Source organism: Hyperolius riggenbachi, chromosome 3 (genome assembly GCF_040937935.1).
Source record: "Hyperolius riggenbachi isolate aHypRig1 chromosome 3, aHypRig1.pri, whole genome shotgun sequence".
In the NCBI taxonomy this organism is placed as follows: Eukaryota; Metazoa; Chordata; class Amphibia; order Anura; family Hyperoliidae; genus Hyperolius; species Hyperolius riggenbachi.
In genome coordinates, this window is record NC_090648.1 from 302,695,296 (window position 1) to 302,709,727 (window position 14,432).

The 14,432-nt window shown below is 43.6% G+C and overlaps 1 protein-coding gene across 4 annotated transcripts in view; it reads right to left on the reverse strand.

The window, feature by feature from the left end:
• The window catches only part of TAFA2 (TAFA chemokine like family member 2), a 286,327-nt gene that overhangs the window by 19,563 nt on the left and 252,332 nt on the right, over nucleotides 1-14,432 (reverse strand). For all 4 annotated transcript variants that reach the window (XM_068272743.1, XM_068272741.1, XM_068272742.1 and 1 more), the window contains one exon: nucleotides 11,096-11,248. In XM_068272743.1, the coding sequence (XP_068128844.1) occupies nucleotides 11,096-11,248 (153 nt within the window). The remainder of the gene's footprint in view (nucleotides 1-11,095; nucleotides 11,249-14,432) is intronic.

Below are 14,432 nucleotides of genomic sequence, written 5' to 3' on the forward strand. Positions count from 1 at the left end.
AACCAGTATAGGGTTCGCAAACAGCGAACGTGAACTTCCGCAAATGTTTGCGAACAGGCGAATCTGGTGGACCGCCATAGACTTCAATAGGCAGGCAAATTTTAAAACCCACAAATACTGTTTCTGGCCAGAAAAGTGATGGAAAAGTTGTTTCAAGGAGTCTAACACCTGGACTGTGGCATGCAAGAGGGGGATCCATGCCAAAAGTCCCACCAAAAATTATGGAGTTGACGCAGAAATCACATTACATTCCTACAAATAATGAACTGGAGTAGTACTCTGTGCCTGCAACTTAATGTGGCCACAATAGAAGTAGTTTGCACAGCTCTGGGTGCCAGTGGGCTGTGGAGTGTCACACACACAGAAATGCAATAGTACTATAAGAATACAGTGCAAAATAGTGCACTTGAGTGGTACTCTGTGCCTGCAACTTAATGTGGCAACAAATAGCAGTATTGTGCACAGCTATGGGTGTCAGTGGGCTGTGGAGTGTCACACACACAAAAACAAAACAACACAGGAAACCGATGTATTAGCTCTCAAAAGGGATATTTGGGGTGCTTTCAGCAAGTAGTCAGTGAGGAACAAGAACACAGGCCTAACTAATGCTTTCCCTACCTATCTGCAGCAAGTCTGACCCTGCTCTCACTATCACTGCAGCCAGAGAATGAATCCAATATGGCCACTGCAAGTGCTTTTTAATGAGCAGTGGGGGGTCCAGGAGGGGGTGCTAGCTTATTGGCTGCCATGTGTCTGCTGACTGTGAGGTAAGGGGTCAAAGTTTAGCTCAATGATGATGTATACGGGGCGGGTCGAACACGCCAAATGTTCATTGTACACCACAAATGCGAACAGCGGAAGTTCACAGAATACTGTTCGCCGGCGAACAGTTCGGGCCATCTCTACAAATCAGTGAAGAGCAGGAATGTGGGAAGGGAGATAATAAGCTCCCCTCTCCCCAGCAATGTACCCGAATAAGGCCACGTTGACTGAGATAAGGTTCATTACAGCAGGCACATTAATTATTATATTGGAATGTTTGCAATGCATACTGCATTTAGACTACATAATAAAAACAGTGCAGCGGGTAAATGAAATGTGATTTTATGGCTGACAATCCCGCTTTAAGGCAGGGGTCACCCTTGAGCAAATCACCAGTGTTTTGCTGCATGTGGAATCGCATATAAAGATAGTCTATGGTGCATGTGGTTTTCCAACATTGTGTAAAAAAAAGTTGCAAACATGCAGTACTTTCCCGCATAACGCATGCTCAAAAACCCAAAGTTTGCTTTGCAAAGCACACTATTGTGCGCCAAAACGCTTGCAGGGACTGGTCTCTGATTTCCGCAGATGCAAGTGTGATCCTCCCTAAATCTGCCATTATGAGCAGATTCAGACTCAGATGCTTGATAAATGATGAGTATGATATACCCACACTCACCTCCACCCATGTTGCTGAATGATGCAGGGTGGAGTTCATGTTTAATAGGGCATTATTGTATCCATAGAATTTTAAGATAAACATTTTTTCCAGTTTGCAAGGGCACAGTAATTTCACCTTAGGTAGCCTGTTTTACTAATGCAATTTTTTTTTCAGCTTAATAGGGTTTCTATATCAATTCAGTGTAGAAAACAACATTATGCAAAATGCCCTCTGGTCTCATTCTTAAATGGCTCCACATATAAACCATATGCAGTACAAGCAGGGTATCTTTTAGCTGTATGTATTCTTGGATTGTTTTCATAGCTGGGCTGTACAAAGTTATATATTCAGGACAAGAAATTCCCCAAGGGCGCAAACATGTGATGGCATTATCCAGTTTATTATGAATCAATATTACAGTGCAAAAGGGCACATTATTTTAACCTAGATGTGCTCTTCATTAGGTTGAGTGTCTGATAAACGGAAACTCTGGGCTAAACTCTGTGCACTTTGCCATTGTAATGCTTATTTGTAATGAATGATGTTGTGACATGTTTGAGCTCTTGGGAAACCAATGCAGTGTGCAGCCAATGGAGCCTGACTCATTTATATGTAGAAAACCCAACTTAGATATTTATGTGCAAATTATTCTGTTGCATCCACGGTATCCACACAGTGCCACAGACACAGAAAATAGTGAAGAGCTAATCCGGGCCCTCACCTTTTCCTCCTGCCATCTGACCCTCCTAGGAAAACAAATATCATTGTGTGATGATGCCCATAACCAGTGATTATGATGTAGGTATGTTCTGCTCTGTCTCCACCAGTGTTGATGCGTTTTCATGCTTTTTTCAAGGAACACTGCCTTATAAGTCCATCATCATGTCCCTTCTACAACAAGTACCAACATTATGTCCTCCTGTAACAAGTACAGCTGCGTTTTCCCATACAACATTACTACAAGTATCACTATTATCTACCTCATGGCAACTGGCCATTGAGTCCCCATAAAAATATCACCCTTATTTTCCCCAAAGTGAATAAGTGCAATCATTATTCCCTCTCACAAAAACAAATACATTCACCATAATCATAGAAGTGCAGCCATCATATGCTTTTTGTAACAAATATCATAATTGTGCCCCCTAAATGAAGATGTTATAACCTACCCTTTATACAAGTGACACAATCATCCCCTCAGACAGTTATATGCCTGTCCATTTAAGTGCAGCCCTAATTCCTTCTCCCCATAACAAGTGGTGCTATTGCATTCCCCAAGTGCACCTAATAACTTTCGACTCCATTCCTAAACAAGTGTATACCCAAATACAGGTGCAGCCATCATCTGCATTGTTAGGCACCAGTATCAGAACAAATAGCTAATATAAGACTCAATTGAGTCACAATATATCAATACAATTTTTTTTTAATTTAACTCCACTTAGTGCAACGCGTTTCGCAGGTGTGGTCCCGCTTCATCAGGCAAACAGGAGTATAACTCAATGGGTCTAAATGCAGAAGTGAGCGCCTCACTTCTGCATTTAGACTCATTGGGCCATATGCAATTTGTGATGATCCGCTCAGCTGGCTGCACAGGCAGACAGCTGTTTGTCCATTCCTCTAGTCTGTGGGCTGCAGGTCTCTGGAACAGAGACCTGTCTTTCCATTGCAAGTTTCTGGTCTGTTCTCTTGCTGGGGAATTTGCATACATTCGTTATGCAAATCCCCTACCTGCCTTCTTTGATGACTGGCACTATAAGAGCTTTATGTTTCCCAGAAGGCTTTGCTGGTCATTTCCCTTCCATGGTCTGTTCCTGATGGACACTGCTGGAGTGTCAGCCATTGCTATCTAGTATAGTTAATTCCTGGGGGTTGCTTTAGGCTCCCCTTCTAGCCCAGTCAGGTTGTATTATCTGTATTGCCTGTTCTATCTTGTCTTGCCTGTTGCCATTGTCCTGTCCCACGGTGGTCGACGGGAAATGGTTCTGATCTCTGTTCTTGGAGTATAGCTGGTGCAGTGGTTGCTACCAGCTATCTCTTCTGTTATGTCTTCTGGGATCGCGCTAGCCACTTTTTGCTAGCGCTGGGGATCCTTCTGTTCTGCTACTCTGTACCTGGATCGCGCTAGCCACTTTTCGCTAGTGCTGTGGATCCTATCTCTCGCTTGTCCCTGTTTTCGTATGTCTGTCTTGTCTGCTACGCTTGCTGGAGGCTCGGTGAGGTAACCGTTAAGCAAGCGCTCGCGTCCTCTGTTTCATGTTTGTCTGTCGATGGTTAGTTAGGTGTGCTTGTCTCTATTGTGCTTATCACGTGGAGACCGCGCATAACCGCGTGCACTGTTGCGAATGAGTGCGGTGTTCGCGGTTAGCTAGCGTTTGTTATTTTCCGCATCTTCTCATTGTATTATTTGCTGTGCCTTTGCTACCCTCGTATTCTATTCTGATCTGCCTTGTGTCACGTCTGGCGATCGCACCTCTCGTGATCGCGTTCCTATTTCATATCTGCTGTTGTGTGTGCGCGGTCGCGGGGTGGCGACTGGATTGGCGCACACACATACAACCTGTCCCTTTGCTCGCTCTCATTCGCAATCGCCTCTCTTGCAATTGCGTTCTGCGCTTCGAACAATTCCTTTCTGGCACTTGTGGAGGTACAGAGGATTGGTTCCTCTGCACTCCCCAACGCCATCTGCCGACAGGAATTTCCCTCTACAGGTGCGTAGCACCTTTTGCTGGGTGCCTGCAAATATACGCTTGTGGAGGATTTCCGCCGTGTCAGCGCACGCGTTGTGCGCTGATCACGGAGAAAGTTCCACAATCGTTACACAATTCACTTTTTCACCTGACTTTTCTCCCAGGAGATAATTTTTCATGTCTGATTTAAAATAACTTTACAGCACTTTTCAGCTAAAAAAGTACTAAAAAGTTGGTGAAAAAGTACTATCAAACTTATTTTGAGTATTTTCTTGCTTTCTGGTGGCTTAAAAGGCAATTTATTGACAAGTTTAAAAATATCACCTAGGAAAAAACTCGGGTGAAAAAGTGAATTGCATATGGCCCTTTGAGTTATACTCCTGTTTGCCTGATGAAGCGGGACCACACCTGCAAAACGCATTGCACTAAGTGGAGTTAAATGAAAAAAAATTGTATTGATATATTGTGACTCAATTGAGTTTTATATTTTTGAGGGAGGTAAGTCCACCTGAACATCCCCCTCTTTTAGATGGTTTTTACATGTTTTTATTCTACTCTGGTGCCTCTGTACACCAAGCTTTGCTGAAATCTTGATTCCACCCTCGGTGGAGGGGTGCTACCCCGTTTCCTATCTACAGAGAGCGACATCTTAAAAACCTGAGTGGGGTCAGGTTCTAATACTCCCCACCTACACTTGAAGTGGTTGCCTGTGGGTAACCCATGTTTGTGAGTATATCTAAGATTTTTTGCTTTAACCATTTCCCGACCGCCGTATTGACAAATGGCGGCCGGGAAGTGCACCCCGCAAGGACCGCCGTATAGACAAATGGCGGCGGTCCTTGTAGGGGCATGGGCGGAGCGATCGCGTCATCAGTGACGCGATCCTCCGCCTCCGCCTGACGCCGCTCACCCGCCGCAACATCCCGCCGGCCATACGGAAGCGCCGGCGGGATGTTAACCCGACGATCGCCGCATACAAAGTGTATAATACACTTTGTAATGTTTACAAAGTGTATTATGCAGGCTGCCTCCTGCCCTGGTGGTCCCAGTGTCCGAGGGACCACCAGGACAGGCTGCAGCCACCCTAGTCTGCACCAAGCACACTGATTTCCCCCCCCCCTGCCCCAGATCGCCCACAGCACCCATCAGACCCCCCCCCCCCCCCCGCCCACCCCCCAGACCCCTGTTTGCACCCAATCACCCCCCTAATCACCCATCAATCACTCCCTGTCACTATCTGTCAACGCTATTTTTTTTTATCCCCCCTCTGCCCCCTGCTCCCTCCTGATCACCCCCCCACCCCTCAGATTCTCCCCAGACCCCCCCCCAGACCCCCCCCATGTACTGTATGCATCTATCCCCCCTGATCACCTGTCAATCACCTGTCAATCACCTGTCAATCACCCATCAATCACCCCCTGTCACTGCCACCCATCAATCAGCCCCTAACCTGCCCCTTGCGGGCAATCTGATCACCCACCCACACCAATAGATCGCCCGCAGATCCGACATCAGATCACCACCCAAGCGCAGTGTTTACATCTATTCTCTCCTCTAAACACCCACTAATTACCCATCAATCACCCATCAATCACCCCCTATCACCACCTGTCACTGTTACCCATCAGATCAGACCCTAATCTGCCCCTTGCGGGCACCCAATCACCCGCCTACACGCTCAGATTGCCCTCAGACCCCCCCTTATCAATTCGCCAGGGCATTATTTACATCTGTCCTTTCCTGTAATAACCCACTGATCACCTGTCAATCACCTGTCAATCACCCATCAATCACCCCCTGTCACTGCCACCCATTAATCACCCCCTGTCACTGCCACCCATCAATCAGCCCCTAACCTGCCCCTTTGCGGGCAAACTTATCACCCACCCACACCAATATATCGCCCGCAGATCCGACATCCGATCACCACCCAAGCGCAGTGTTTACATCTATTCTCTCCTCTAAACACCCACTAATTACCCATCAATCACCCCCATCAATCACCCCCTATCACCACCTGTCACTGTTACCCATCAGATCAGACCCTAATCTGCCCCTTGCGGGCACCCAATCACCCGCCTACACGCTCAGATTGCCCTCAGACCCCCCCTTATCAATTCGCCAGGGCATTATTTACATCTGTCCTTCCCTGTAATAACCCACTGATCACCTGTCAATCACCTGTCAATCACCCATCAATCACCCCCTGTCACTGCCACCCATCAATCACCCTCTGTCACTGCCACCCATCAATCAGCCCCTAACCTGCCCCTTGCGGGCAAACTGATCACCCACCCACACCAATAGATCGCCCGCAGATCCGACATCAGATCACCACCCAAGCGCAGTGTTTACATCTATTCTCTCCTCTAAACACCCACTAATTACCCATCAATCACCCCCTATCACCACCTGTCACTGTTACCCATCAGATCAGACCCTAATCTGCCCCTTGCGGGCACCCAATCACCCGCCTACACGCTCAGATTGCCCTCAGACCCCCCTTATCAATTCACCAGTGCAATATTTACATCTGTTTTCCCCTGTAATAACCCACTGATTACCTGTCAATCACCTGTCAATCACCTATCAATCACCCATCAAGCACCCCCTGTCACTGCCACCCATCAATCACCCCCTGTCACTGCCACCCATCAATCACCCACTGTCACTGCCACCCATCAATCAGCCCCTAACCTGCCCCTTGCGGGCAATCTGATCACCCACCCACACCAATAGATCGCCCTCAGATCCGACATCCGATCACCTCCCAAGTGCAGTGTTTACATCTGTTCTCTACCCTAAACACCCACTAATTTCCCATCAATCACCCCCTGTCACTGCTACCTATCAGATTAGACCCCTATCTGCCCCTAGGGCACTCAATCACCCGCCCACACCCTCAGAATGCCCTCAGACCCCAGCCCTGATCACCTCGCCAGTGCATTGCTTGCATCTATTCCCCCCTCTAATCACACCTTGAGACACCCATAAATCACCTCCTGTCACCCCCTAGCACACCTACCCATCAGATCAGGCCCTAATTTGCCCCGTGTGGGCTCCTGATCACTCGGCCAAACCCTCAGATCCCCCTCAGACCCCCTTCCGATCACCTCCCCAGTGCATTGATTGCATCTATTTTCCCCTCTAACCACCCCCTGAGACACCCATCAATCACCTCCTGTCACCCCCCTAGCACTCCTATCCATCAGATCAGGCCCAATACAACCTGTCATTTAAAAGGCCACCCTGCTTATGACCGGCTCCACAAAATTCGCCCCCTCATAGACCACCTGTCATCAAAATTTGCAGATGCTTATACCCCTGAACAGTCATTTTGAGACATTTGGTTTCCAGACTACTCACGGTTTTGGGCCCGTAAAATGCCAGGGCGGTATAGGAACCCCACAAGTGACCCCATTTTAGAAAAAAAGACACCCCAAGGTATTCCATTAGGTGTATGACGAGTTCATAGAAGATTTTATTTTTTGTCAAAAGTTAGCGGAAATTGATTTTTATTGTTTTTTTTCACAAAGTGTCATTTTTCACTAACGTGTGACAAAAAATAAAATCTTCTATGAGCTCGCCATACACCTAACGGAATACCTTGGGGTGTCGACTTTCTAAAATGGGGTCACTTGTGGGGTTCCTATACTGCCCTGGCATTTTAGGGGCCCTAAAACCGCGAGGAGTAGTCTAGAAAACAAATGCCTCAAAATGACCTGTGAATAGGACGCTGGGCCCCTTAGCGCACCTAGGCTGCAAAAAAGTGTCACACATGTGGTACCGCCGTACTCAGGAAAAGTAGTATAATGTGTTTTGGGGTGTATTTTTACACATACCCATGCTGGGAGGGAAAAATTTCTATGTAAATGGACAATTGTGTGTAAAAAAAAATCAAACAATTGTTATTTACAGAGATATTTCTCCCACTTAGCATGGGTATGTGTAAAAATACACCCCAAAACACATTATACTACTTCTCCTAAGTACGGCGGTACCACATGTGTGGCACTTTTTTACACCCTAAGTACGCTAAGGGGCCCAAAGTCCAATGAGTACCTTTAGGATTTCACAGGTCATTTTGCGACATTTGGTTTCAAGACTACTCCTCACAGTTTAGGGCCCCTAAAATGCCAGGGCAGTATAGGAACCCCACAAATGACCCCATTCTAGAAAGAAGAAACCCAAAGGTATTCCGTACGGAGTATGGTGAGTTCATAGAAGATTTTATTTTTTGTCACAAGTTAGCGGAAAATGACACTTTGTGAAAAAAAACAATTAAAATCAATTTCAGCTAACTTGTGACAAAAAAATAAAAACTTCTATGAACTCACCATACTCCTAACGGAATACCTTGGGGTGTCTTCTTTCTAAAATGGGGTAATTAGTGGGGTTCCTATACTGCCCTGGCATTTTAGGGGCCCTAAACCGTGAGGAGTAGTCTTGAAACAAAAATGACCTGTGAAATCCTAAAGGTACTCATTGGACTTTGGGCCCCTTAGTGCAGTTAGGGTGCAAAAAAGTGCCACACATGTGGTATCGCCATACTCGGGAGAAGTAGTACAATGTGTTTTGAGGTGTATTTTTACACATACCCATGCTGGGTGGGAGAAATACCTCTGTAAATGACAATCTTTTGATTTTTTTACACACAATTGTCCATTTACAGAGTTATTTCTCCCACCCAGCATGGGTATGTGTAAAAATACACCCCAAAACACATTGTACTACTTCTCCCGAGTACGGCGATACCACATGTGTGGCACTTTTTTGCACCCTAACTGCGCTAAGGGGCCCAAAGTCCAATTAGTACCTTTAGGATTTCACAGGTCATTTTGAGAAATTTTGTTTCAAGACTACTCCTCACGGTTTAGGGCCCCTAAAATGCCAGGACAGTATAGGAACCCCACAAATGACTCCATTTTAGAAAGAAGACACCCCAAGGTATTCTGTTAGTAGTACGGTGAGTTCATAGAAGATTTTATTTTTTGTCACAAGTTAGCGGAAATTGATTTTTATTGGTTTTTTTCACAAAGTGTCATTTTCCGCTAACTTGTGACAAAACATAAAATCTTCTATGAACTCACCGTACTACTAACTGAATACCTTGGGGTGTCTTCTTTCTAAAATGGGGTCATTTGTGGGGTTCCTATACTGTCCTGGCATTTTAGGGGCCCTAAACCGTGAGGAGTAGTCTTGAAACGAAATTTCTCAAAATGACCTGTGAAATCCTAAAGGTACTCATTGGACTTTGGGCCCCTTAGCGCAGTTAGGGTGCAAAAAAGTGCCACACATGTGGTATCGCCGTACTCAGGAGAAGTAGTATAATGTGTTTTGGGGTGTATTTGTACACATACCCATGCTGAGTGGGAGAAAGATCTCTGTAAATGGACAATTGTGTGTAAAAAAAATTAAAAAATTGTCCATTTACAGAGATATTTCTCCCACCCAGCATGGGTATGTGTAAAAATACACCCCAAAACACATTATACTACTTCTCCTGAGTACGGCAATACCACATGTGTGGCACTTTTTTGCAGCCTAACTGCGCTAAGGGGCCCAAAGTCCAATGAGCACCTTTAGGCTTTACAGGGGTGCTTACAAATTAGCACCCCCAAAATGCAAGGACAGTAAACACACCCCACAAATGACCCCATTTTGGAAAGTAGACACTTCAAGGTATTCAGAGAGGGGCATAGTGAGTCCGTGGCAGATTTCATTTTTTTTTTGTCGCAAGTTAGAAGAAATGGAAACTTTTTTTTTTGTCACAAAGTGTCATTTTCCGCTTACTTGTGACAAAAATTAATATCTTCTATGAACTCACTATGCCTCTCAGTGAATACTTTGGGATGTCTTCTTTCCAAAATGGGGTCATTTGGGGGGTATTTATACGATCCTGGAATTCTAGCCCCTTATGAAACATGACAGGGGGTCAGAAAAGTCATAGATGATTGAAAATGGGAAAATTCACTTTTTGCACCATAGTTTGTAAACGCTATAACTTTTACCCAAACCAATAAATATACACTGAATGGTTGTTTTTTTTTATCCAAAACATGTTTGTCCACATTTTTCGCGCTGCATGTATACAGAAATTTTACTTTATTTGAAAAATGTCAGCACAGAAAGTTAAAAAAATCATTTTTTTGCCAAAATTCATGTCTTTTTTGATGAATATAATAAAAAGTAAAAATCGCAGGAGCAATCAAATAGCACCAAAAGAAAGCTTTATTAGTGACAAGAAAAGGAGCCAAAATTCATTTAGGTGGTAGGTTGTATGAGCGAGCAATAAACCGTGAAAGCTGCAGTGGTCAGAATGGAAAAAAAGTGTCTGGTCCTTAAGGGGTAGAAAGCCCTAGGTCCTCAAGTGGTTAAACCACAACCAACTTAACAATACTACACCATATTGGGCTCTCGATTTCTCTTTGTTCATCCAAGCAGACCAGATACTGAAATTACAGTACACTAGGGATGGCCGAAAATGGCCATTTCCAATTCCACTTTCCAATTTTTTGAGTATTGCTTTTTAACAAGAGAGAGAAGTATTTTTACTCTTTTTTGTGCATCAGAGAATGCAAAAAAATGAAAAATCGGAAAAAAGGAAATTGAAAAAACAGAAAGTCAGTCTTGTGATTGGTTTAAAATTAAAATTTTGCAGAAAATTCTGCATTTTCTGATTGGTCTAATGATTCCAAGTTCTGTGATTGGGCTAAAATTACCAAGTTGTGGTAAATTGGATTTTCACGGAATTCCGATTTCCAATTTCTGAATTTCGATCAGAAATGCGATTTCTGTTCATTAATGCGGAGATTTCAATTCTGCGGAATCCGAATGAACATCCCTATACACAACTTAACAACACTTAGAAAACATTGTATAAGCTGATGAAAACAAATAATGTGTATACTGTAAATGTGAAATGCACCATTATTTAGTATTAAACTGAGTTGCTGTCATTTAATAGACTTGGAGGACATACCATCTACACAGGAAGGGGTGGCTCTTGTTGTCCCTGCTACTTGCCCTGGGAAACATGAGCACTTTACTGTTTGTGACCGTTCTTCTATCTTGTTTTTATTGCAGCATCTGTGGAGAGCGACAACCTCACATGTTCCAGTTCTGACAGCATGTGCTGGGGAGGTAAAACAAAAAAAAAAAGAAAAAAATATGCAACTGCTATCAACATTGTAAATTAGTCAAACAACTTTAGAACAATTGTTATAGCACTACGGCCCTAATGTCTAAAGCAGAGGTAAAATTGCCACGCGCAGGCAGCATGTACTAACAGAAGGAGGGCAGCGCACACTATCCTATTAGTGCAACGCATGTTCCCAGGTAAATTCACATGTTGCTATGGTAATGCAGGGTAGGCCATGAGTGTACCTAATAGGGTATCACAAGCAGACGAAACACCCCCAACCCCCCCCCCCCCCCCTGTTAAGTTCTGTTGGATATAAGCATCTCAGTATGTGTCTGTTGCATGAAAGTGTACCACAGACCTGGTAAATTAAAGATTTGATACTTACCTGGGGCTTCCTCCCGCCCCATAAACATGTCTGAGTCCCATGGCATCCTCCCACGGTCTGCCATTCAGCCGCAAACAGCCCCAGTAACAGGCTCAGTCAGGTCCAGTCTGGATCTTCTGCGCATGCGCGGACCTGCCACGCATGCGCAGTAGACCCGGACTGACGTGACTGAGGCAGTTACCAGGGCTGATCATGGCTGAACGGCGTGGGATTCAGACGTGTTTATGGGTTGGGAGGAGGCCCCAGGTAAGTATCAAATCTTTAATTTACCAGGTCTGTGATTTACTTTAAATGGCTTTACCATTTTTATAATGGATTTTAATAAAGTGTGAATTTCGCAAAGGTTCAAGCTATTGGTGCTGCTTTCCTTCTGTAAACGAGATATTGGCCGTAACTATGGTGTCTTGCTACGATTATCATGTGTGCTGCCAAACCGGCCAAGTGCACATCTTCTGTCTATTACACTGGTGTGCTCCTCTCTACCACTCTAGCAGCATAGCTGCAGAGTCATGGGCCACAGTGTAAATCTTACAGAGGGCAAAAAGATCTGTATACAGAATAGTCACCTGTTATAGAGATGGAGGCAAATGGAGAGGAATAGTTTGTCACTAATTACCACTGTCCAAAGCACATATAGAGACCAGCATTACTATTATAGTGGCAACAAAGAGCTAAAGCAGCTGGAGACAGTCTCTGGTTGGTTAGAATCAACATTATTACTTCTATTTTTATATTATTACTCCTTTAGATTTTAAGCTTGCAAGAGCAGGTCTCTCTTACCCTCTTGTGTCTGGGAATTTGTTACACATTTATTCATATTCATTTTTGGCACTGTCACTACCAGTTCTGTATTTTGTACCAACTCTGTATTTTGTATACTGGTGTATAACATTGTCTGTATTATTTTGCACCCCATGTTTGTTTCTCACTTTGTACAGCGCCACGGAATATGTTGGCACTTAATAAAACAATAATAATAATACTAAAACTGCAGTATAGTTAAGCAACCACAAGTTGTCACTGTCTGTAATGTGCTGTAATGATCTCCATGGTATTGTGATTTCCTGTATTCATTCTGTGTTCCTCTCTGTTCTAAGTAAGCTGCATTACCTGATGGTAGTGTAGGATTTATCTCTGCACGTATTCTTCAGTAAAGAGTTATGACTTGTTATACCCATTGCCCATCTGCGTGTACCTACCACTCTGCTCCATCAGGTTATATGCCCAGGCACCGGATGCCCAGACCCAGAGACACGGAATACAAAACTCCAGACAGCCCAGACAAGCATGGTTCAGGGGCCTAAGTGCAGTTACATCCTTGGTCCCCAGCGGTCTCTTATTGCCACACCTCTGTATATATATTGGCTTGCCTCATCCTCAGAAGCTCAAAGAAAAAGAATTAGACCTGTCTAAATTTCACAGCATTTGAATGTTTGGGACGTAAACTTATATACATTTTTTTTACTTCAAAACTCATAGTAATATGACTTGAGTCAAGGCATTTTCACGCATCTTCCTCCAACAGTGAAAGTGATTAAGCTGTGGGACAATAGGATCAACACCAACTTTGTCCACTGTTAATGAACTGAAACATCTAGCAATAGCATAAGCAAAACCAGAGTTCAAATGTATGAAGGGCCAGTGGTGATTATTTTTGAATCCACGAGTTTTGTAATTCCCCCTTCCTCCCAGCTAACTCTGAGGTCAGTCTTTACCAACCACAGGCACTATCTAATCTTATACATTCTTTGGGCAGAGTACATGTACAGAGTACACAAATACATGTTCTTCTGATCTACGTGCTATAATGATACTTATGGTGCACAATGAAAACATATTAAAAATACTGAAGGACTGGCAATTAAATTACTGTACATCGTAAAATATAGCCACTAGAAACTATGAGAATGTTCTTACATTGGCATTTCAATTCTAGGGAAAAATTTTCCTGACAGCAAGATAGGTCTCACTGAACAAGATGATTAGTTCCTAATCATAGTCCCTGCTGTATAATTAACCTATTTTAGACAAAATCAAAGCTATTGAGCAAGGCTCATGTTGGCATAATATGTTGCCAGTGTCACTAACTGTGCTAATGATTGGTATTTTCAGAGCACCATAGGAACTATTTTCACGCACATTGCCAAGATAAAGCATCAGATGTCAGCTCTGAAAATTACAGACCTAAGCCATCTGCACATGTAATCCCATGCCCTTTACATCACAGTGCAATTCAACGCAAACCTTTCTACACACAATAGGTTAGCATAATCATTTTTGTCAAATGTACTTATGCACTTACAGACTTCCATATATGTAACTAGGATTTTGATATTTTTCCTTTGCAACATTTGCATTCTGAATAATTTAATCTTGAAGCTTTGATCAAAATCTTATTTTTTCATCAGCTTTACCACTACAAGGTTACCAGGTTATTATTATTATTGATTTATAAAGCGCCAACATACTCCGTGGTGCTGCACAAAGTAAGAAACGAACGTGGGGTACATAATAATACAGACAATGGTATACACCAATATACGAATTACAGAATTGGCGACAAAATACAACATCAATACCAAATACATAATTGGTAGTGACAGTGATAAAAGTAACAGGATGAATAAAATGTATTATCAATTTCAAGACACAAAAGGGGGAGAGAGAGGTTGGGTAATAGGATACTCTTTAAAGCTTTTTAAAAGATTTTTAGACTTTTTAGAGATAAGTGGCTGTCAATGGCTTGATCTCCTGGCACTTTGAGTGCGCCAGGAAAAGAGCACGATATAA